The sequence below is a fragment of the Vicugna pacos genome, chromosome 17 (assembly GCF_048564905.1).
Source record: "Vicugna pacos chromosome 17, VicPac4, whole genome shotgun sequence".
NCBI lineage: Eukaryota > Metazoa > Chordata > Mammalia > Artiodactyla > Camelidae > Vicugna > Vicugna pacos.
The window spans coordinates 12,535,528-12,560,647 of record NC_133003.1 but is presented as its reverse complement, the minus strand read 5'-3'; the positions used below and the strand labels follow the sequence as shown (position 1 = coordinate 12,560,647).

Here is a 25,120-nt window from a genome sequence, read left to right as displayed (position 1 = left end):
TTGGGGTGGGGGGAGGTAATTAGGTTTATTTTTTTAATGGAGGTACTGGGGACTGAACCTAGGACCTGGTGCTTACTAGGCATATACTCTACCACAGACTATACCTTTAAATGTAAGATAGTATAAAATTCCTAGAGTAAAACATAGGCAGAAAACTCTTGGACATAAATCACAGCAATATATTTTTGGAACTAGCTCCTGGAGTAATGGAACTAAAAGTGCAAATAAACAAATGGGACCTAATTAAAAGCTTTTGCACAGTTAAGGATACCATCAACAGAACAAAAAGACAACCTACAGAATGGGACAAAATAGTTGCAAATGATGCAACAGACAAGGGACTAATTTCCAAAATACACAAACAACTCATACACCTTAATATCAAAAAACAAACAACCCAATCAACAAATGGGCAGAAGAACTAAACAGACACCTCTCCAAAGAAGACATACAGATGGCCAACAAGCAGATGAAAAGATGCTCAACATCACTGATTGTTAGAGAAATGCAAATCAAAACTACAATGAGATACCACCTCACAACAGTCAGAATGGCCATCATTCAAAGGTCTACAAATGATAAATGCTGGAGAGGCTGTGGAGCAAAAGGAACCCTCCTACACCGTTGGTGGGAATGTAAATTAGTGCAGTCACTCTGGAGGACAGTGTGGCAGTTCCTTAAAAAAACTAAAAATAGACTTCCCATATGATCCAGCAATCCCCCTCCTGGGCATATATCTGGAGAAAAATCTAATTCAGAAAGACATTTACACCCCAGTGTTCACAGCAGCACTATTTACAATAGCCAAGACATGGAAACAACCCATATGTCTATCAACAGATGACTGGTTAAGTAAGGTGTGGTATGTTTATACAATGGAATACTACTCAGCCATAAAAAGAATACAATAATGCTATTTGCAGCAACGTGGATGGACCCAGAGATCATCATTAAGTGAAGTGAGCCAGAAAGAGAAAGAAAAATACGTATTACTCATATGTGGAATCTTAAATAAAAAGACAAACTAATTAACCAAATAAACAGACTCACAGACATAAAAGACAAACTTGTGGTTACCAGGGGTGGGGGTGGGGAAGGTATAGATTGGGAGTTAGAGATTTGCTGATACCAACTAATATATATAAAACAGATAAACAAGTTCAGGCTGTATAGCACGGGGAGCTATATTCAATATCTTGTAGTAACTTACGGTGAAAAGAATATGAAAATGAATATATGAATGTCTATCACTAGCAGTATGCTGTACACGAGAAGTTCACACATTGTTAACTGACTGTACTTCAAGTAAAACACACACACACACACAACAAACGTGGTATAAATGTATGATTCTACCCATAACCAATGTTCTCTAAGAAAATTTGGGGATAAACATTAGTAAAGTTTTCACTATAGACTTTAGGAAACATTACTTCTAATTCCCGGTTATTCTGTCTCTTCATCAATATTCCAGCAGGTCCCCCCACAGTAAAGTCACTGGGCACCCGATAATATCACAACTCCAAGTAACAAAGAGATACTTCCTGTTCATCTACATGATCAACTTTGATTATCCTTGCTAACAGCAACAAGAACAGTCTTTAATCTCACCACGTGGAGAACTGTTATTTAAAAGCTTGGCTTTTATCTGGATTGAGACAACAGTTAGAAATCTTCAGCCCTGGCCACACAAAGATAAACGTGCTTCCCTTTTCAGCTGCTGGGATTGGAAGGTATGGTCACACTGAAATCCTACTGCACAGCAATGAAAGTGAAAAATAAACTTGAAGAACAAGTGGTCTATTGTGAAAACGCTTTCAGTCACGCCTCTAAGGCACGCTGTCTCCACCGTGACAAAGCAGTTTCCTTTTTTTAATGGCCTGCTCCAGGGTAGGAAGAGAGATGACTCAGATGATTTGCTGCCGGCTCCCCTCCCCCCAAGGCAGGCCAGAGTAACACTCGTTTCATCATGGTGAAATGCTTCATCAGCACCCGGCAGAGCAGGAGCCTTCTAAGACAGTCACAGCCTCTGTTGCCTGCTGTCTTCCATGTGATGAGCTGATGCAAACACACTGGGTCAAGGAGAACCAGCTGAGGAGCTGAGGTTCTGTCCTTGGCGGGACACCAGGCTACTCTTAGAAGGACCGAAGGACTGAGAGGGTGCTCAGCCAGGCCCATGCTTCCCAATGAGGTTAGCATGCTGCCTTCTCACAGCTTTGGATTCTCGAGGTTCCTGCCGCTCAGTCCTGCCACATTATCTCGCTCCACCTCTGAGTGCCTGCTTCCCGCCCTGCAGGGACTGCTTCCCCTGGTAAATGGTTTGCAACATTTCCCTGTCTCTGAATAAGCTGGTTATGTAAACCAGTGAAAAGACATTGCTAGGTTCCAACCCCCAGGAGTTCTCATTCGGTAGGTCTGGGTGGAGCCTGAGAATGTGCCTTCCTGACAAGTTCCCGGGGGAGGCTGATGCTGTGGCTTTGGGGACCACACTGGAATGACTACCAGGCCTCGGCTCTCTACAAACACTTCTTCCTGGATCCCTCTCGTTTAATTCACTTCACAGAGTGGGTGATGGGATCTGGCACCTCACACCCTCTGCGGGGCCATCTCTCCCCGTGACTTCATTTTCCTTATCTGTAAAATGGGGACAATCCTTTCCTTAAGAGGTGTCAGTCCTAAGACCCCTCTTGTAAGACCCATCCCAGGGACTGAGTATCTGGCAACGACCAGTGTGCCTGGCTGCCCTTTTTTTGCCCTCCCCTTGCACTTTCCACCTAGTATGAACTTGACTTAAATTGTATTACTCATTGAGGTCCTGCCTCCCAGATTAGATTATAATCTGGAAAAGGATGCAAATCTTAAGCATCTCGGCTCTAGCCCCGAATCCTATGTTCAACGCCTCAAGGACATTTATTGATGATGTTGATAAAGAAACCGCCCTCACCGCACTCACCCTAAATGACTCCCACAGTGCCACATAATGGAAAACAAGCCAACAAGCAAAAAGCCTGAAGGAAAAGAATGCAGAAGCAGTGGACTCAGAACAGAGAGCCCTGATCCCTGCTGAGGCATGCAAGGTGGCCAAAGGGAAATAATTTATCACCATCACAGCAGAATGAAGACAAAGCTGACCAGATGCCAACTATTCTCTTACCCCTTTGCCTCTGGAAATATACGAATTATTTCCTGCAGCAAATCAAGAGGGCCCAGCACAGTCTTCTAATTCCATCTGATGCTATGGGGAGGATGGAAGCAGGGACGGGCCCCAGAAAGGAAAGGAGGATGAAATGCGGGGTGGGGCTTGAAAGGGGGGAGGGAGGGGAAGAAAATGCACCTGAGACGTCCTCTGGCATTCTCAGATCTATCTGTTAGCACTTGGCGAGGCATCTGGGAAACCAAACCGGATTTTTGCAGCCTCGTATCTTTTGGACATAACTGTGAGTTTGCTAACCGATGCTGATGCTCCCTTGCAACTGTTCCTCCATCTTCATTTGGCATAAAAGAAAAGCAGACAGGAAACCTGGACCTTCTATCTTTTCCCTCATCCAGAATACAGCTGGAGTTCCTTCATTTTGTCTCTCCTTGGACCCCCTAAGCCTGCAGCCATGCAGCCTGAGTGGACAATGGACATGGAAATCTCCTGGGCCGGCAAGCTCTGGGTGAGGAAGCTGAGGTTCAGACAGCTAAGAAGGCACCTGCAGGATCCCACACAGAATTTCTCATCGACTGGGGACTACATCCCATTTCCCTGTTAGTCACTTTGCCAGCATCCATGCTATAGTGCTTCCTCAAAATAAGACAGACGGACTAAGAATATTTTTGTTTCCCAACCACACGTGTCAGCTCTGCCGCTGTTACATTACCACCACAAGCTTGGAGGATATGCCTCGTGTATGTAAACTGGAGCTCACAAGCCTGTTTCCAGTAGCTCCCAGCAGACCTTTCTGAGATAAAACATAGGAAGGCATCAGGCGGAAAGAAAATTAAAGTCTGGAGATTCAAGGGACGTATCATGAGTTGGGGAAAAACAGCATCAAATCATCTCTTTTGAAATCATCAGCCCGATTGCACCCCAGTGTTGAGATACAGATACCGGCAATCAGTCACTGACAGGCAGCATTCCCAGGAGGTCACGCACTGGGCCTGCACCAACTCAAACCAGGGGACACCCGCGCTCCTCTTTCTTCATCCAAGCTAATGAATCGTATCTTTACTGCGTGCACCTGTCTGTGCTCACTGAGCTCAGCCCTTTAGAAGTGGGTGCCTTTATCAGTCTCATTTTACAGAGGATGGAAACGAAGCAGAAGGAATTGGGTAGGTTGTTTAGGGCCATGGAGCCCAGAAGGGCCTGAATTATGTCAGTCATTCTGCTCATTTCTCTCCCCTCGATACGCACCCGCAACCCCAGCTCCAGGTCCTGGCAGGCAACAGGATTCCACTCCAGTGATTCAGCTGAGGAGATGTTAATAAAGAGCACGGCCAAATGCATAGGCAGGTTCAGGGACCAACAGGAGAGGGAGGTACCCAGAGCCCAACAACAGAACAAGTGTTTTCTCCCCTCAGCCTGAAGGTCTTAGGGGAGGAGCCAGTGGGACCGGAAGCCAGTAGGTGCCTAAGGGGCCCCATGGACAACCAGCTGCACGGCCAGGGAGGGAGGGCCAGCTGGAGAGCCTGAGCTCTCCCTTCCCCCCAGCGCCAGCTCCTGCTGCTGACCGCGTCCATTAGCAAAACCCACCTGGAAGCCCCAGGACAAAGGATGTTGAAGATGCAGTCTGTGGGTCAGAGGACAAGGATGGAGAATGGCTGTGTGACGAGAGGAGAGGAAAGCAGAGAGTAATCGGCACCTCCTTCCCTTCAAAAAGTGCAAGGAACGCATTCCTGTGCCAGGCCACACTCCCCAAGCTGCTGCGCCGTCCTGATCGGATGAAGATTTTAAAGACATCTGGATAATGATTTTAGCAGAGTAGTCTCTTGGTTTGATAGATTTTTTGCCCCTCAGAAATTACCTTTATGAACACCTGATAATATGTCAGACTACGCACTTAGCATGACTGCTTCAGCAATTAAGTAAATGTTAACTCTCAAATGCATACATTGTTGGATATTAGGGCAGGATATTTGACTCTTTACCCCAGTGCTTGCCTTTCCATTTTGAGGAAATGGCAATGTTTGGAGGGAATTGATAATAACAACTTAGGAAGTACTATGTATAAAGTAACGTTACTGTTTAAGTATATTGCCAAAGGAAAAAAAAGTTAAATTATGATTCAACTCAAGCTGTACGGCTCATTTTGTGGAATTGGACATTTTCTTTGGCTGGCTGTAGAACCAGGTGGCTGAGATCAAAGGGACAACAATGGGCAAAAGATACTTCAGGGAAAATTAAAAAGAAAAGAAGGAAGGTCTAGTTTATTTCTACAATGGGCCTAACGGATTGTGCATTCCCCAAGCATGTTTGGTTTAGAAAATACTCTGCTGTATGTTAGTCTCAGGTTTGATACATGTCGCCAGAATTGTTTCAAGTCTTTAAAGGAATTATCAGCAAGACAGAATAGTATGAAAGGATACTTAAATGGGGCTTCAAATTAGCGTTCTGCTGTGAAATCTAAGGAGTTTCTGCTTCCTATAGCAAACTCACGGGCTCTGTAATCAGGCAGACAAGGGGCTGATCGCTGACTCTTCCACCCACTAGCTTGGTGACTGGGAAGTTATCTACTGTCTTTGAACTTTGTTTTGCTTGCCTGTTAACTGGGTGCTACCACTTCCCAACTTCCCCAGGCTTTTATGAAGGTCAAGTAGATGTCCAGTAACACGACTCACACGTTCCTCCGCACGTGGCATTTACTGCACATAGTTGGCATCCTTCCTCCCAATGATGCTATGCAAATGACAGTATTTTCACTCCCTGCAGAACTGTACCTTAAACGAAGAACAAACTGGGCGTTGATAATACCAGGAAGGACCCCAAATGACAAAAGAAGTTCCTGGGACCACTCCCTCCAGCTGACAAGGTTCAGGCTCCAGTAGCACACGTTGCCTGTGAGCCCAGCGTGGTCATGCGGCACCGTCCGTGGGGGACACGACCGTGGCGGTGCTCTTCTGACCTTGGTTTATATGAAAAGTGTGATCTCGTGTAGCAAAAGGCAGCAGAAGCAGCTCTGAACGTGAGGGAGGCACAGCGCCCAGTGCAGCAGGGGTGGGAGGGGCCAGCTGGTCGTACCTGGGGAGCGCGCAGCCAGGCAGGGGCCATCTGGAAAGGCAGGCGGGTCCAGGCGCCCAGCACAGGCGGAACACCGATTCCTGGGTTGTAACTCTAAGACAGGCAACGTGCTGTATCCTTGGTGTAGAGGCTCTGCTTCGCCTTTATCACCGAAGACCCGGAGAAAGGCGAGGCCTCTTTCTGTTCCCATGTAAGCAACAGACCTGGTCCCCCGCTCTGTCTTGTCTCTTAATCAAAGCTGTGCTCACCCCTGCCAGGGGCTGCATCAGGGGACTCAGAACAAAGAGCTCCCCTTCATCTAACGCTGTCTCAGAGCAAAGGGGGCTGAGGGAACCCTGGGTTCACGCAGATGCCTTTCCATCTTCTCCTGGTGACTTACTGGATGGAGCCCCTCGCATCACGTCACGGACAGACAAAAGCAGCAGGCCCCTCTCGGCTCCCGGGGGGCAGCTGCTCTCCCTGGGGACCCACCTCCCGCCACCTCAGGCTGTCACAGTGCATCCCAGCACCCAGACCTCCTGAGATGCTTGCCGAACGACAGACACTCCTCCACTTTATGAATGTTTCTAACCTAGCCATTTTGTACTATCTTTTTGTGCTCAATGATTAAGTGAGTGATTTTAGGAGAAAACTCTATTTCCAATGAACGTATTATTGATTGTGTTACAGTTCTCTTTCAAGTGCAGTATTTAATAGCCCTCATGATTTATCTGGACCAGTTTTACTTTGCCCCATTTAACAAGTGACCCATGATGTTTCATTGCTTCCTATTTAATGATGTAAGTAAAAAAAAATTATGGTTTGTGAACAAGTATCTTTCAAAATGTTGAGCTTGGGGACTAAACGAATAATAAAATGGGCATTTCAGTGAAAGGCATGTTAAAGTATCAAAGTGGGGAGGGAGGAAGAGGTTACAGCTCAGTGGAAGAGCACATGCTTAGCTTGCACAAGGTCCTGGTATCAATCCCCAGTCCCTCCACTTAAAAAACAATTTACCAAACTAGGTTTTTTAAAAATGATTTTTGACTTGATGTTTGGAAATGCTCCACTTTACGCATTAGCAATCAACTGGCTTGCTTTGATGATTTTCATGTTTTGTTTCCAATTGATGAGGTAAGACAGAAGGATCCCTGCAAGCACGTACCCACACAGAACCCACGGTTGGCGACAGACAGCCTTGACTCTTCCTAAACGAAACAAAAAAACCAGATTGGATATAAATGTCATTATTTTCCTCTCTCAAACTTTGGAGTGTATTTATTTATTTATTCCTAATCATCAATTTTATTTAATATATATTGTCCAAAGGGACACAGAATAAAGGTTAAAATCTAACTCCCTCACTTCTAACAGTTTTTTTTAAATAAGAGACAAATATTGCATTTATATATCGGCCACATATGTCTGTTAATTCCAGTGACTCTAGTGTAGTTATTAATAGCATTCCTTTTCACTCGCAAATGAGTGGGTTCAGATGAGAAATTCTGCAGTTACTATAAAAAGGTGTAACACACACACAATGTTTACACACACATACATGTGTCTGCATATGTATACATATACATAGACATTTTTAGGAATCTAGTAAAGATTTTTACTGATATGAATTTAGAGAAACTGCACTCTTTTTTTGTGCTCTTTTTAAATTGCACTGCAACGTTTGTTGTTCTCTCTTCCTGTCTTGAACCAGTGCTCCCTTATGCATAACAATGTGTAGCTTCAAGTTGAAACTATTTACCTTAGTTTGGCAGATAACCAGGTTCAAAACTGCCAAAAAGAAAGACTGACCGAGTGAGTCACGGACGAACTCCCTCATCTAATCTGTACCCACTCAGAATGCGTCTGCTGAATTCCTTTTTTTGGGGGGTGGGGATGGGGAGGATGAGGGGTGCTTACAATCAATCATCTGATGCATTAATCCTCTTTAAGTTGACATATTTACTGCTTTTAACAACAGCAACTTCCAGAAGCCCTTATGTCCACGTTTTGGGGAACTGCTGCTAAATTTCCTCACTAGCCATTGAAAGGGGAAAAGTGGGCAGCAAAACAGTGGTAACCATGAGAAGTTTACTGACCAAGACCACTGACAGAACAGCCACGGATCCCACTGAAAACATGCATTTACATACAGGGTATAATGCAAGTCCTAAGCCCGTTTTCTAGTCCATTGTCCCTGAGCACATACAAAAAACAGTCTGCATAAAACTTCCCTTCCAGAAACCCGGTCACAAAATCCAAAATTTAAAACTCCTGCTCTAGGGTAGAGAGGAACAATTCTCCTTTATCATTCAAAGATAACACTGTTCAGACAGAGTCAACTTCTCAATACACTCTTCCAGCAAGATCCTAAGTATTAAAAGGAAGTGGCAGGGAGGGAGGGGGTAGGGAGGAAGGTGGGGGGGCGGGGCTTGAGGAATTCACAAGGAGTAAGTCTGCACCGATGAAGAGCCATGTCATGTCCCTCAGACAAGCTCAGGCACCCAGGACGGATCCAGGAGAGACCAGCAGCAGGAGAGAGAGGCTCCTTGGAGAAGCCTTTGTGGGCTGACTACAGAAGCAGAGCTGTCCTCATACGGACATCCCGAAGTGTAAAGTACAACATTTCAAATGTTTCTCATTTAGTAATATTTCCAGCCATGTTTTTTTTTTTTTAACTGCTTGTCATTTGGGAGATCCTTTCTCATCTGTTATGAAATTGGTGAGCACATTTGGGGGGGATGTTCTCCATCCTACTTCAGACACATTAAAATAAAAACACCCTCCTGGGCTGTTAGGTTTTTGTGACTCCCCATTTATATAACTACCAGCAAAGGCTGGACGTGGACACTGTCTTACAAAAGTGATTACTTCTGGATGGAGTGGGCAGAACTTCCCAATAAAAACATCAGCTTAGCGGACGCTCTGCCTTCCTAGCGTGGCCAGGGAACACAAGGCTACAAATGCCCATGTTTAAATAAATGGAGCCAAAGATGCAGCAGAGCCACAATAATTAGTTTCATTATTAACTAACTAAAAAACACATAGAGCTGTTTCTTTTGAGAATAAAATTTTAATTAAGGAAAGTTGGTGTTTCAGCAGGTGAGGGCCCTCGGAAAGCTTAGATGATGAGATTTCATGACTGATAACTCCTCAGCGGCCTGGCATTATTAACAAGATCATGATGAAAAACGTAGCTGAGCAGTTTAAAAATAGATGATTACTGACTGTAACTCAATAAAAAAAATGTTTAAAAAAATAGATGATTACCACTGCTTTACGCAGGTGTGAAAGAACTGCTGTTTGATAGCTAGTACCCAAGGCCATACACCTAATGATGTCCCTGTGGACGCAAACAGCCCATTCTAAGACCAGTAAGAACATTTCGTGGGGAGAAAGCAAAGAGGGTTACTATTGTATTCTGTAGGCACAAATGTCAAATCATGCGAGGCAGTACTGGTCATAGTCAAGACCAGCCTTGGGAGACAGACTCCCTGTGCCTCCCAGGGCTGCTACTCCTCCTGCCAAGCCTCGCCCTCCATCACCTGTAAGGTGCGGGCGGTGCTACGGGGGATGACATCAGCCTCACAGGGTTCGGGTGAGGATGCGGCCAAAACGCCCGCAAGCACACTGTCTGGCAGACAGACAGAAAGCACTCAAGTCGTTTTAATTTATAACTTCAAAAAAAAAAGATCGGAAGTTAGGAATTCACTTCCTGCCAAGAGCACAGCACCCGCAGGGTTTGCCCCAAAGGCATGGCGCTCTAATAACAAGCTTTAACCTCAGGATGATACACTTGCTACTCATTTTTCGAGACACCGTTTTGAGTCCCATGAATAATAAGAAACTCAATGCTTAGGCTGAGGATATGGCTAAGAAAGCCATTTTTTAAGATACAAAATCCTCTTTATGTCACTTCCATGAAAAGGAAACTGTCTGCGAGGAGCAGCCCACCGCAGGCAGAGAGAACCGCCGTGTGATGCGGGGCTCGCACCCGCAGCGCCAGGCTGACGGCCGCGCTCACCCAGCCTGGGCAGCTGTTCGCAGGCATCCAGAGTTGCATTAATTTATCTGCAGCTAAGACATCTGTGGTCGCCGCACAGCTGATTGCCCAAAATAAAGTGGAATAAAAACAGGGGAGGATTCTACCTAGTAGAGGAATGCACTGGGCCAGGAAGAAAACAGGTTGGCTTTGAGGAAAGTAAAAGTGAAAGGTGATGGAGAATCAGGCTGGGGCCCAGGCAGGAGGCCACGGTCTCAGGTCTGAACGCAGGAAGCATCCTGACCTCTCAGATGAGGCTGGCTGTGCTGGTCACTGACCGACGGCACAGCCACCTGGCCTTGAGCTCACACTCCTCCTCAGGGGCGTGGCTCTGAGCAAGTGACTTCAGCCTTGGTTTCCTTGCCATAGATGTGACTGTCAAGCTAGAATCCTGAGCTAAATTTGATCTATTTAGGATCTCTTCTAACATTCTAAAATTTAAACAGGATTGCTTTATTGAAGATAGTTTAGTAACTAATTATTCCAATGCAGACTTTGGAAGCTCCGCAAGATGGGTCCCACTTAAACAGCCTTTCTTTTTATCCCACTTCCAACAGTAGCTGATATTGGATATCGGATACTTCAACACATGCCTCCGAATACTTCAAATTCAACTTGCCAAATTCATCAAAGGTTATATTTCTAACTGGATGTAGTAACCAGCTGCAACCAAAATTAGGATTTTCATGGCTTCAAAGAACAACTACATTTGTTCCTTAAAAAGGTAATATTCAACCTGAACCAAATCTGGTGTAAGGTCCCTTTAAAAACTTTTTTTTGCCTGATGTGAATTGGGTTTCCACAGAGTCTGTTAAGGTCAGACTAGATCAATATCTTTTGGGAGAAAACAAACAGAACAGTAACAAAATCCTCTTGATCTGAATATAACAGAATCCTTAAGGCCTTTAAAAATATTTTGTGTATGCATCAGTCCATGCAATGACTTTGAGTCGCTTTTCTCCCTCTTGACTGAAATCCCTTTAAGAGACCACTCACTCCTGTGTTACTTATCTTTGTTCCCCCTTCGCTTACCCACATCGTCCGTGCAGTTATAATTCCTGCACACAGCAGATGCTTAATATGTATTGTTATTGGTGAATGAAAGCTGAGAGATAAAACAGCATTTTTGGCTCAACGTTAGGTAACATTCCACCCAGACATCTTGTTTCTAGAGAGTAGACCCCAGAGGTCACCCAGGGAAAGAGGCGATGGCAGCAGCAAGGGGACTGAGCTGTGTCCTCAGCTCCTCCGACCTTCCGTCCGGCTAAGTGCATCTCCAGCTCTCAGGAGGAGGCAGTATCCAACCAAAGTAAGAGAAAAAGAAATTCTCTCCCAGTAGAACCTCAAATCCTGCAGAGATGAGCGCTGTGGCTTTGGGCAGAGCACGTAACTCAGTACACCCAGTTTCCTAGGTGAGGAGTGAGAGGGCTGGACAACTCCAGCTCGCACAATTCAGAACCTTCTTCATGTTTTGCCAGTATTGACAGACATTCTCCTGCTGCCCTTTGAAAATCCTGGGTCTTTTCTGACGATGAGTTAATTCTGTTTGCCACACCAAACAACTGTTCACTGACAAAACTCATATATCACAGCGCAACCCCACACACAACGTCCCCATTGTCCCAAAAATCACATACGTGACACCAACTGCCTGTTAGGGCATCAAGAATCGTGGCCTGGGAAGACAGTCAGCAGGCCACAGTTTCTGATTCTAACATTTTACGTTTAATTCTTCTGCAGCCCATCCACCTACCAGGCTCAAAAATGATGCTCAGCAATTGTAGCATGAAGGGAAGTTGGCTAAGTCACTGCCCACCTGAGAAAACTCATTAATTACATACGTTCATGCTTCCAAGGGCTGGGTGTTGGCCAGGCCGTTCTGTAAGAGTCTTCTAAAACCCTGGGAGGGGCTGTTTCACCACAAACAGTAAACGCTGTTGGTGCTAAGAACCCCAGGCTACTCCTCATGCTCTGGCCCCAGGTCATGGCGCCGAAAGGCTGCCATTCCCACAGCAGCGGCAGCCTGAGCTATAAAAGCACCAGGGGACTCCCGAGACTCAGATGCTGAGCTATTTTACTGGTCTCACTCATCTACACCCTTAACGAAACTGTGTCAGTAAAACGGAGCCGCTTTTTCCTAGGCCACGCTGGTGAAGAAAAATGAGCAGGAGGAGTAATTTTAGATACCCAGAAGCCTAAAGAGGCCCCTTCTTTCAGAGAACCTGGAAGCCCAGTTTGGGGCTGTGCTGGGGAAACGTCATGTAACACAGGTCTGGTTTTAATCCCAGAGACAACAAAGAGGATGCGTATTTCGGATGAATATTTTTCAGTTGATAAATGCTTCTTGTGCACCTTTCTAGTGTCTTTATATTTGCACGGGTGTCATGTCATGGGCTCTCTTAACTGTGACAACGTGGCAAACTTAAGTAACTGCATCACCTGGACTGTGAAACCTCTTCTTCGTGGTTTACGTACTCCCACAAGCCCACAGAGTTGGTACACCTTTTATTTTTGTAATTAGGGAGGGGCTTCCGTGAGGTTTCAAGCCAAATTCCCACATGCTTTGCTAAGCAATGCCTCTCCTCCCACGCTGTTTCCTTATCGAGTTGCCTTTTCTGTTTCTTGGCAAGGGAGTATGGCTTTGGATACAGGAATGTATACTTTTCTAGGCAGGCAGCAAAGAAAGTTTGCATCAAATGATCATCAAAGGGGTCTGGGAGGACGGAGAGAGACTGTCCCACCACAATCAGCCTAAAACTACCAAGAAAAAACCTATAATCTGACAAATTGTTACTCATTGCAGTGAGGGAGTCCACACAGCAGAGGAACTCTGGGGCGTCTGACCAACAAAGGACAGAGGAAAATAGTTATCACAGAGAGTTTAGAGAGCATTTAAGTGATGCAGTTTCCACAGGCTGAAAGCAAAGCAGGGCTGTGTCGAGGAGCTGACATCCCTGTCTGCACCGCACAGTGCGCCCAGGAGCCCATCTCCTCTGTAAACACAGTGTTAAGGAAGGTGTGGGCTGTGTCCGCAAGCGCCTGTCTGAACCCCTGCACACGGGATGTCAATCAAGGCTGCTTCTGTATGTCACGGTGACTTAGGCCAGCCCGGAAGGGGTGGGGAGTTGTAGTCCTCACTGACAGAGCTTCACCCGACCACAATTTAAGAGGACAAGATTTCTCAGTGAAGAGGAGGGCAGCACTCACTCGGGTGAGGGGGTTGTTGTGACCACACTTCCACGTCCATGGGAAACACGATTCTGGTGCCCAGCTGTTCTGTGTCTGTCATTCCAGCCTGATGAGTGGCTGTGCAGAGTTTTACTTTCTCAGTCGGAGCTAATTTTTACTTTCTCAAGATTTAGATATATAATCATATAGAGTTAAAGAGAGGGAGGAAGAGAGGGAGAGAGAGAAAGAGGTCGGACATGTGATTTCTTCCTGGATTCTCGATAAGTAATCATTTCTCTTTCCCTTCCACCTGGGCTTAACAAAGGCCGACATCCCAAAGGAGAAATTCCTTTATTCTAGCCCTTTCTCAAGCCGGTAGCATTCCTAATTGTTTAGTAAACCATGCCTGTACAGTGAACTTAGGATATTGAAAAATATCCTGCCAGGATTGAAAGAACACAGTGACAATACGATAAATAAATTGCAAGCATTTAATGATAAAATAATTATAGTACTAATGCTGTAATATTGCAGTAATTTAGAAAAGGATGCAGGTGGCCCTTCCGTGAAAAGATAACTACATGAGAGTGAGTCATGCTCAATTAAGCACTTGAGAAAATGTAAATCTCCACATGCTTAAATGAATTTTTTAGTTAAAAGCAAATTTCTGAGTGGGGTTTTATATAGACACGTTGCCAGTTGTGTTCCCAACAGTTCCATGCCCTCCAGGAGGGGGTGCCTCTTTTTTAGCATGGCTCTTTTCTTCCAAAGATAGGCAGCTATGAAAATGAATGACATTACAAACACCATCTATCAGCTGTCATTCTTTTTCAAATGGCCACTTATAAAGCGGTGACGGTCCCATAAATAACTGGTTTTCTGGAAAATAAATCATTAAAATCTCAGTGTTAGGCACTGTCCCCTAGTTTCTGGAAATTAACACATCTTCCAAAAATGCTAGTTCTCGTTCTGCTTTAACTGTTTGGAGCAGAATTTGCCAACTGAATCCATTCTGGGGAACAGGAAATTAGCTCCTTTCCATGAATTCAAAGAGAGAAGGGAATGGGAAAAAGAAGTAGGAAGGAGAGAGAGAGACTCTACCTACTTAAAGCAGTCTAAAGTCCTAACTCCACACGCACCCCGCCCCGCCCAGCACGCACAAATGCGCGGGTGTCCAGCAGCGCACGAGCCTGGAGCTGGGGCGGCGGGGGCGTTGCCTGAATGAGGCACCAGAGAGGCAAGGAGGCATCTGGTGGGGCCTGGAACTACAAGCGGGTGGAAGTAATGGGAAGATGAAACCCACGGCGCGCCTCCTGAGGGAACTTCAAGAGACAGATGGAAAAATCTAAACTTCATGGCAGGACATGGACGTCCCCTCTTGACAATAAGGACAGAAAGAACTAAGGCTAATTCAAATACTGTAATACGCACGGGGAAGCACTTGGCTTCAAAACAAATAAATTAGTTTCTAATTATGAAACCTGGCTTCTCTACAGACATTTTCTCTGCTTGGAGTGAGCTACTGAGGCAATTACAAACAAAAAGTATTTTCTTATCACGGACGGAGTGATGGCAAATTAGTTTATAAATATTTAGCAGTTATTCAGTCAAGCCAATAAAAAAAAGAACACGTTTTATTGTCCATCATGCTGATTAGAGTCCTGAAAATAGTATTAAAATTAGGTTATGTTTCCCTCGTCGGGAACTTCGGGCACAGTATTGTTATGTAATACATTTCCCCCCTCAGAAGCCTAACGGGTTCGAACCAGGTTTGAACTCGGGTTTGGTCACTGTGAAATAAAAGAGGAAATTGGAAGTCATTTCTAGAGATCACCATGGCCAAAAACTCTGACTCGGCAGCCCGATTTACCGGATTGGCTGCCAACAGAGTCGTCAATAGAGATGGAGATTTGCTACGTCAGGTTCCTCCATCCCATGCCTGGCAGACCCCACAGGAACCATTTGGGTCTGTGCTATTTCTCTGCAGACTGGCTTCACTGAGACACTGCAGCAGTAAAGCGCTAAATCAAGCTTAACCCCTCCTACAAGCATTTGATGTGCACATCATTATAGTAATAATAAAGCAATAAATTGCTAATAAAAAATAACCAAGAGAAAAACTCCCCACTTCTTGATGACCCTACATGGTTTCCTTGGAGTATTTCCTTGTATCTTGAAAAAAATCATATATACATATATATATATAGTTTCCTAAATTTCATTTTAGGAAATGGGTTATGATGCATTACAATTTACACAAATAAAAGTCTTCGAGAGCATTGCGTCTATAAAGCATGAAGATAACTTATTGTTGTGGCAATGATAAAACTGCTTACAGTGGCAGCTGTGATTTATTGAAGCAATTCAAATACACTTGGAAAGTATATTAGCTTTGCCTCTGCCCACAAAGGGCGCATCTGAGCAGGGTAGGACACTCCAGTGATAAATTACAGACCAGATCCAAGTGAAGGCAATTGGCACATCCAATGCCTAAAGGCTCCAAATTATAGCAAGAATGTGCTTTCCATGATAATCCCTCACCCACAGTGGCATCGAGGGTAGGCAAAGAGACAAATTAGTGGCTGATTGTCTTATTTTGTGATAGTGTTTTCGTTTTTTAATGGCGAAGCTTCTCTCTCTTTTTTTTAATCAGTGAAGAGATTGGTACCCTCATACTGTGTTCAACATTAGCTTAAGCATGTGCGCCATTAAAACCACATCTGGGGGAGATTTACAAATGGGTTCCAGGATGGAACTTGGCAGAGCCATGTACCTGTATTTTACCAAAGAATTCAAAATGCCCAGTTTCCATAATAATAATAATAATAATAATAATAATAATAATAATAATAATAAAAAATAAAAAATGACTCCAGCTATGTGACAAGCATTTAAAACCAAGAAAGTTAAATTCCTAATGAAAGATCAATGAATGGAACATTTCACTGCACTGGAGCTTAGATGTTCCCTCTACATAGTAAAGAGATACCTTAGTGCAGAAAGTCTTCAGAGTCAGTGCCCATTTCTTCTCCAGGCTCACTGAGGTGCCCAGAGTCATCGGGACCCATGTATCAAACACTTAGTGCCAACAATGTAAGCCGTCTGCTCTCACCACTGCATGAATCACACCGATGAGCTGGTCCCCGGATTATTGTCGCTATACAGGTGAGAACACTGAGGCAGAAGGTAAACCTGTCCAAGGTCACACATCTATAAATGGTAGAGATTTGAAGCCAGGTCATCTTAACTTCTCAGTTCTTCTAATATTCCATTACACAGGACAAATTATGTATGTATAATAATTATTGAGGCCCATCTATTTTAAAGGACTAATTTTTATCTTTGCCATCTTTCTCATTTTTGATCTCAGTAGGAGGAAACCACTTACACTCAATTAATTTAATAAGCACTGAAAGCACTCTACTTTCATTTACATTTTGATGTCACCTCTTTGTTTCTTGGAATGGCTGAGCTTTGTTTCTTGGCAAGAGAGCACACAAAATTGTCTCCCAGCTCTGCCCAGGTGACAAGGAGGAGCGGTGATTAATTTTCAGGGCACTGATGCTTCACTTATGCGATAAACAGAAGGACCCAGGGCCAAAGAGAGGCCCCTGCTAACCACATGTTACAGCATTTCTGCACGAAACCCCAAGCTTTTCGTTCCTAGCTAAGCTTCATATTTATCACTCAGAATCAATCTCAGACACGTTTCTAACAAGCTCTGTAACCACTCTCTCAACCCAAATCAGAGTAGAAGAAAAAAACGGGGCCAAGGCAATCCTGCTTGGATTTTGACACACGTAAATCAGCAAAAAGAAGTACAGTCTTGGGATATTTAGGGTAAGAACAATGTTATGTTCAGCAATAGACTCTGTTTAGCAAGGTGGGAAAAGTGAATTACTTCCTCAAAATTTCTACCCAAAACTTAAGTTCAGTTACTTAAATGGATCATTTTCTTTTTTAATTCTGATGTTGTGGATTTGTATGTAACCAACAGAAAAAAGACAGTTACTTCAGATCGTGAGAAGTGAAGTGGTTTTGGAAATAATGAGTGTTAAACTCCTTGCTGAAACCCAATAAGTAGTTATAAAAATATACATAAAAAGGTGTATGCCTAGGTATGTATGTACAAATATTTCTCTGTGTGTGGATATATATATATTTCTACTGTTCACATACAAACAAGAGGATCATAATATTTTAGTAGCAGTGGTAAATTCACATTAATCTCTCTACAACCATTTAGAAAAACACAATGCATACATAGGCAAACAGAAAACTAATCCCCTTCCCCAAAAAACCCATTATCTAAGGACCCTTTGTGGCTCAGTGTTTCTCTACTCCTACTGACCTCTTTTGTGACCAAAGAAAACTGTGTTTGAGAGGGTCACCTGGAGTTAGGGATGCAGGTGTGCCCCTTTCTGAGATCAATTCCTGACTTCTACCTACGTTGCCATCTTGCCATGGGGATGCATGGAGGAAACCATCTCAAGGTCCAAGTTTAACCTGGAAAACCGAGGGCATCCATCAGCCCTTGGAAAGAAAACAAAAAGGAATCCACGGAGAAGAGACGTGCTGAAATCTGCTCCCACGCTACTGTCCCATCCACAACTGTTTAATCTCTAGTGCAAGCCGCCAGCTTTTAAAATCAAAGCCACAATATTAAAAATAAACAGTTCTAAAAATGCCATTATTCATCATGCAACATAAGCATATAAAACAGCTCTAATTTTTCTTGACAAGTATGTCTGAGAGGTTTCACTGGGACTGAAACTATTCTTTTCATCAGCCTTATATTTCCTTAGCTTACCAACAAAGGTTAAAACTTCTACCGTGTTCTTTCATGGGATGAGAGCAGACACTAACATTTAATTTCCTAAAACAGGTTAAATTTTTTAAAAATGTTACCTTTTTATTTTAGTCACCTTTAGCAATTCAACTTCTTCTGAAAATCCTATTTGGTCTACAAAATAGTCATGGGCAAAATTTTACTGTTAATGAACAATTTTTGAGTGTTTCCACAAATATTAGAAGGCGATACAAAAAAATGTGGAAAGGATACCACTTAACACATGATTCCTGGACTGGTACTGAGGGTTGCCCCTACCCAGGCCTCCACATTTTTGCTGATGTCAGCTACGACTTCAGACTCAGGGTAAGTGCATTATGTTCATTTCTGTAAAATTTATTAGATTTTATGGTGATCCCTGAAGGACTTGTGATCACCGAATCAGAACTGCTGGGTTACCATGTGGTGACTGGACAAGTTACATGTTGTTCCACAGGATCAGGTAAGAGCTCTTTTCCCTCGTGGACGTGACTGCGCGGGGAAAAGCAGGGTGGGGGAGACAGACATCACCCACCCCTCACCCTCTGTGGGCATGTCAGCGAGAGGCAGGCGGTGCTACTCATACAGCCAGACTTTTAAACAACTTCTTCAGAGGCACAATCTGCCGTTCTGGGCAGGGTTTCCTCCACAGGATTTCGAGTCACACTAAGGTGCTGACTCTCTGATGAGCTGTCCTACGGTTATGCCAGCATCCACCTTCCTGGGGGAGGGGGCGGGAATGATGCAAGTGTGAGAACACTCAGTCGGCAGCGTTGGGGTTTTAATCCAACCGAAGTGCGTCAGTTAATTACATCTGAGGCCTTCTGATAGGTTTGCTCGCCCCTAGTTGTGTAATCACAAGGCTTAGAAAGCCACGCCACCACTCATCTCAGACCTGTGTCCGCACGGCTTTCCTCTGCCGCGTCTCATTGTTGGTGCTATATTTGCGTCTCCTACCGAGTCCTCTGACTCACTTCTCCAGTTGTTATTTCAAAAGTATTTCAAAAGAGTTTCTGAGAACCTGGTCTGTCTCAGCAGTAGACTCAGTAACATATAGTCAGAGAAGTCCTCGAGGGACAGAGGAGCGATGACCTCTCCCCACTGGAACTGAGTGATCCTGGGGATCAATGCTCGTCAATCGTTTATTTGGCTCCAGAGGCCAAACCTGGTTTTAACCTTCTGGCCGTCAAGACCATGCTAAATGAAGACGTCACAAAACCCCAACACACGCAGCTCTTTAAACGAGAGTTAAATCAGACACCTAGAACCATCTTCTCCAACACTTGGCCTTATTATCTTAGAAAACTTTGCCATTTGTTCATTCAGAAACATAGACCGTGTGCCCGGTCTGTGAGGTTTACATCGACACAACTGGGATCAACTGGCAGGGAGAGGTCAAGGGGGGTTTCCTTCCCCAGCCCTTGGGCTTCCACAAATCTGGTATTTATCAGACATAAGATGACATTATAACGAGAGAAAACATATGAGGACCTGAAAGTTTCAGACTGACGGTTCAATACACTAATAACACAAGAGAATCACAGCCGTGTGTCACACGTGAATAGTGTCACACCTGTGCACAGGGCCTGTTGCCATCATTACTGATCGAAAGTATAAGAGAAAACAAGTAAACACCGAGAAATAACATCAGCATCTCCTTACCAGCACCACCACCGTTTTCACAGTGTTCAAAGCAGAGTCTATCTGCTTACCAACACATATAAAAACTTTCCCATAGCAGAACAGCTCCGTAATTTTAGCTTAAAAATATGTGAAGAAATAACAATTAACTTTTGGGGAAAACATTATGTGTAACAGTAAAATCAATTTAAGGAGTTAAAAAAAATTTACACGTCAGAATAATGACCTACATTCCCTGCGCCTGTATGTGCGGGTGGGTGTGCAGTTACCATGGACTTTGACTTTGGTGTCGAGGGCTCCGTGTTTGGAAAAGCTCTTTGTTATTTCAACATGTTGTAAAATCACAACAGATTCGAGTAGATTTGTGGACGGATGATACAAGTGGCTTCAGTGTGTCTCCAGGCATCACCGGGTGTCTGCCGGGCCCTACTAGGCGCTGGGTGGACACGTGCCTTATCAATGAACGCCCAACTCCAGAACCGCATGGAAGTTAAACCTGTACAAACAGAACTCATGATGGGCCTGAACAAAGTTCTTGCTTGCAATGTGAAAATCTCTGGTGGCCGCGGTGCCAGTCTTTCCAGGCTCCACCAACTGGAAACCCACGATACTTCAGCTTCCACTATCCACCATTTGATAATAAAAATCACACTGGCTCTTAATTCCTCTTAGATTATCCTTCCCTTAGAGAAGATTAAAACACGCTCTTTAAAAGCAGACTAGACCACAGACCCACTTTGCTGACGGCGTCGAGGCACAGAGAGAAGCAGGGGAGCAGGAAGGCTGTTCTCCAGCAGAAAGACCCTGACTTCCTGGAAGCAGTTACTGCAGCTGCCTCATGTTGCCACACAAACAAGACACACCCACGCAGGCACAGAGGGCGTGCGGCTAGTTTATAAGTAGTTTTGCCTTATAAGTCATCAAAACTGCTGGCCAGATGTCACTTTTTTCATGTCCCTTGCCTACCCCAACCACACAGCCACCTCTTCGTCTTCACCGTCTCTGAACACATCCCTAAACACAGAGGAAGCGAACTTTTGTTGCGTTAATAGCATTCCTGAAGACATACACATCTTTGAAGATGCGGAAGGAGACTTGCCCCTGATGTGAACCCAATGGTATACCTGCCCACAAGGCTTCTTTAGAGAACAGGGAAGGAAAGAAAAATCCGAGGAATTCTCAAAGTAGACGGGCTTTAGGGCAGTGGTTCTTAAATATTAATGGCGTAGTAATTGCTTGAGAGTACATTTTGGAAAAGCTGATCTGAGCATGAGAACCGGTTGCACTTAGTTAAAATACAGAAGAAAGCTTTTAAAGACACTGAAGAAATGCACCCTCCTGACAAAAATGGAGTGCTCGAGCGCTCCTTGGGGAGAAGGGTGGCTGAGCTCTCAGCAACTCAGGAAACTCTGCAGTTTGTAGAAGCTCCCCTCTCCACCCTGGTGCAGATGGAACATCTCTTTGAGAAACAGTGATTAAAGAATGATGAATGCGCATCCTTCCAACGCTCGTTTACATCACGTCACCACCTTTCCTGAAGAGGAGCTAATACCCCCAGGTTCGTGATGGGGACATTAACGCCTTTAGTTTCAACTTGCTTTTACAACGCTCCCAAATTGGTCCAGCTACATAAAATGGTCCTAATAAATCAGTGAAATTCATCTCAAGTCCCTTGAAGACCAGACGACATCAACCCCCAGCTGATTTATGTTTCTGCTTCCTGCTCTTCCTCCCGTGCCCGTTAGCTCCCAGAATAAAGCCATCTGTGGTGGTTTCACAGAGGTTCTGGCTTGCCTGGAGACTCTCACACCCTGTACCCAGCAGAGGCTTCCGCTACAAATCTAGCAGAAAGAGCCAGATGGCAGTTGTCGCTGTACAAGTGCTGGCTGTCACCACCAGGCAAATGTATGGGATTCAAGGAGCCAGTCTTCCCCACAGTCCCGCAGACCCTCAGGGCCACCAGTGTGAGCTGGAACGGGAAGAGAGCTCGCAGGATGCCGAGAGCTGGCATCACGGATTCACATAATTTATAGTCAGTTAGTGTCACCACAAACCAGCAGCAAACACAACGACAGAGGCGGGGAAAGAAAAAAGAAAGAGAGCTTTTGGTGTCTTTTTACTCTGTGTTTCACAGCCTCTTGAACAAATCCTGGTACGTCCTTTTCAGGTTTTTAATCTCCACTTATAAACACACACGGGTACAATGCGATGTTTAATAGAAGCCATCTAGTTCCTGAAGGTATAATGTACTTCCTGCAACATTACAGTGGCTCAAAATGGAAAGCAATCTGAGGGTGGCTGTTTCTGTTCTGTTTAATTCTAGCCGGCGGGACGTAAAGCCATCCAATGGGCTATTGGATCTTGTCAACATTACAAGAACTCTTTGGCAAAGAACGCAGGTTTTCTGGACTTCGTATTTCTTTTCAATTCTTTGGCTTTAAAAAGAATGGGGGGATTTCTGCAGAAGAACCACCCTGCCGACAACCTGATCTTGGACTTTCAACCTCCAGGAGGGTGAGAGAGAAACGCCAGGTGTTTATGCCACATACACACAAAAAGGGTGGATCCTAATTCTGTCATCTTTGCTACTTGTGCTGAGAATTTGTCCCTGAATAAGAGACACTAAATCCATTGGCAAACTTTTAAGTTCCTAAAGTTCCAAGCTGAACAGGTGTCAACTACCTGGAAAAGGAAGAGAAAACCTACCACACATGACAAACCCTGCAACAGCTGACAAACTGAGCAGCAGGGTAATTTAGAAATCAACAACTCTATGCACATATTCTCCATCATTGTTCTGAGGAAGGAAAAAATTCAGACAAGGGAGAGAAAGTGGATTGGGAAGAGGCTGAGTTTTAGATCCTGACTGATGGGGGTTTATCGATTTCCTAGAGCAAAGCGAGAGCTTAGGACTTGAAATCACATTGGTTGATCCCCACACTTGCTGAGTGATGTCTTGAAATTAGACTCCCTGGCTTCACCTATTTATAAATCCATGTGCTTATATTTGTCTTGCCATTTTTAAGAGGGGGAGAAAGGCTTACAGGGGCTTATTTAGAAGTACCCTTAGAAGTACGTCAGAAGTGCTGCCAAAGGAACACATTAATTTACACCCCAGTCACCAAACATGCCATTACATCTTGCTGGAGTTCAGAAAACACCTACTATGCAAATTTTAGAACGAAAAGTAAACGTAAAAATAAGTGCTACCAGTCACTTAAATTCAGTTAGGAATCCCACTTCTGGGCTTGTATCCAGAAGGAAATCTACTTCAGGATGACACCTGCACCCCAATGTTCATAGCAGCACTATTTACAATAGCCAAAACATGGAAACAGCCTAAATGTCCATCAACAGGTGACTGGATAAAGATGTGGTATATTTATACAATGGAATACTACTCAGCCATAAAAACCGACAACATAATGCCATTTGCAGCAACATGGATGCTCCTGGAGAATGTCATTCTAAGTGAAGTAAGCCAGAAAGAGAAAGAAAAACACCATATGAGATCGCTCATATGTGGAATCTAAAAAACAAAAACAAACAAACAAACAAGCAAACAAAAACAAAGCGTAAATACAGGACAGAAATAGACTCACAGAGAATACAGACTTGCGGTTACCAGGGGGGTGGAGGGTGGGAAGGGATAGACTGGGATTTCAAAATTGTAGAATAGATAAACAAGATTACACTGTATAGCACAGGGAAATATACACAAAATGTTATGATAAATCACAGAGAAAAAAATGTGACAATGAGTGTGTATATGTCCATGAATGACTGAAAAATTGTGCTCAACGCTGGAATTTGACACAACATTGTAAAATGATTATAAATCAATAAAAAATGTTTAAAAAAAATTTAGTTCATGTGGACAATCACACACACACACACACACACACACACACACACACACACACAGACTTTTTAAAACCCAATTTCCCTTTCTCTATTTAGGTGTCTAGAAAAGCAATAATGGAAAGATGCCCATGTCACAGCTGAACTGTTTTCATTGATGAGAAAACGGAGCAAGTGGTTGGCAGTGGGGTCTTGCAGCCAATGGCTAAACGGACCTGGAGCAGTGACTGACTCTTGTCTCAAGTGTAGCTTCTGTGCCCGACAACGCAGTGCCGAGGGGCACCAGGGAGGGAGGTGGGGAGCGAATGTTGCCATGTCGTTTTTTTTCCCCACAGTCCTGTTGCCAAGGAAACCATCTCCTCTGTGTGGCCCGTCCACAGAGACACTTGAGGTGGGCTCCAACTCAAAGAGTGAGAGCTCCTTGAATGCTGTCTTGTTTTCCAACAATGGGAAACCAAAGAGACAAAAGCAATTGACAGAAGGTGGAGAAATACCCTGGAACGTCTATGTAGTCGTCCCTGTTTGGGGAGAGAACAGGGAAGCCAGTAACAACAGTTTGTTATGAAACAGTCCTGGAATATGGCAGTTACAGAAGACAGATAAATGAGAGGCTGGAAGGCCCGAGTTATTCCCTGACAAACACTTTCTTACAAAGGAGGAAACCAGGAGTACGGCGGCTGCTCTGGGAAACATTCTATGTTATAACGGCTGTTACTGTGCAAGATATCTGGGGGTGTCTGGGGCTCCCCGAGTGGTCCCGGGTGACTGAGGCAAGGTCCTAGACCCCCCAGAACTATAAGGTTGGGAGCGGAATGACTCATTATGGCTATTACAATATGCCACAACATTACAAACTGAATTTTTAAATTTCCATTTGTTTGCCATCAGTATATAAAAACATGATGATTCCTATATTGTGTCCTCATATCCTGTCCTAACATTGTTCAGTTCACTTACGAGTCCTAGCAGTGGTTTTATAGACTATTCTGAATTTTTTGTATTTAAACTTGCATGTCAACTGCAAACACAATGTTCTTTAAAAATACAGTGTCACAGAACTGTTAGGAGAATTAGATTGCACCCAAGTATAAAATAATACAGTGCCCTCAAGAAATAAGAATGCTGTATTAATAAGGTGGCACAATTTATGACTCCAGTACAAGTATGTGCCTATAACATGCATAGACATAAGCTCAAAAACAGAAAGAATAGACAAAAATTTTAAAACATCGTCCTGTTAGCATGGAAATTTTGTATATTTCCCCCCAAATTCCTTTGCTGTAAGTATTATGTCATTCTCACAATTTATAAAAAGTTATACATGCAAAATAACTGTTTTCTCTTTTTGCTAACGATTGCATCCGTTTCCAGCTAGGAAGGAGCT

General features: G+C 44.1%; 1 protein-coding gene across 5 annotated transcripts in view; it reads right to left on the bottom strand.

The window, feature by feature from the left end:
* ARPP21 (cAMP regulated phosphoprotein 21) overlaps positions 1-25,120 on the bottom strand; it is a 425,580-nt gene that overhangs the window by 14,176 nt on the left and 386,284 nt on the right. The window contains exon 24 of one of the 5 annotated variants that reach the window (XM_072940970.1): positions 6,941-7,407. The exons of the other annotated variants lie outside the window; for them this stretch is intronic. Within the exon in view, the coding sequence (XP_072797071.1) occupies positions 7,271-7,407 (137 nt within the window). The 3' untranslated portion in view covers positions 6,941-7,270. Of the gene's footprint in view, positions 1-6,940; positions 7,408-25,120 lie in introns of those variants that run through there. 5 annotated transcript variants of the gene reach the window in all.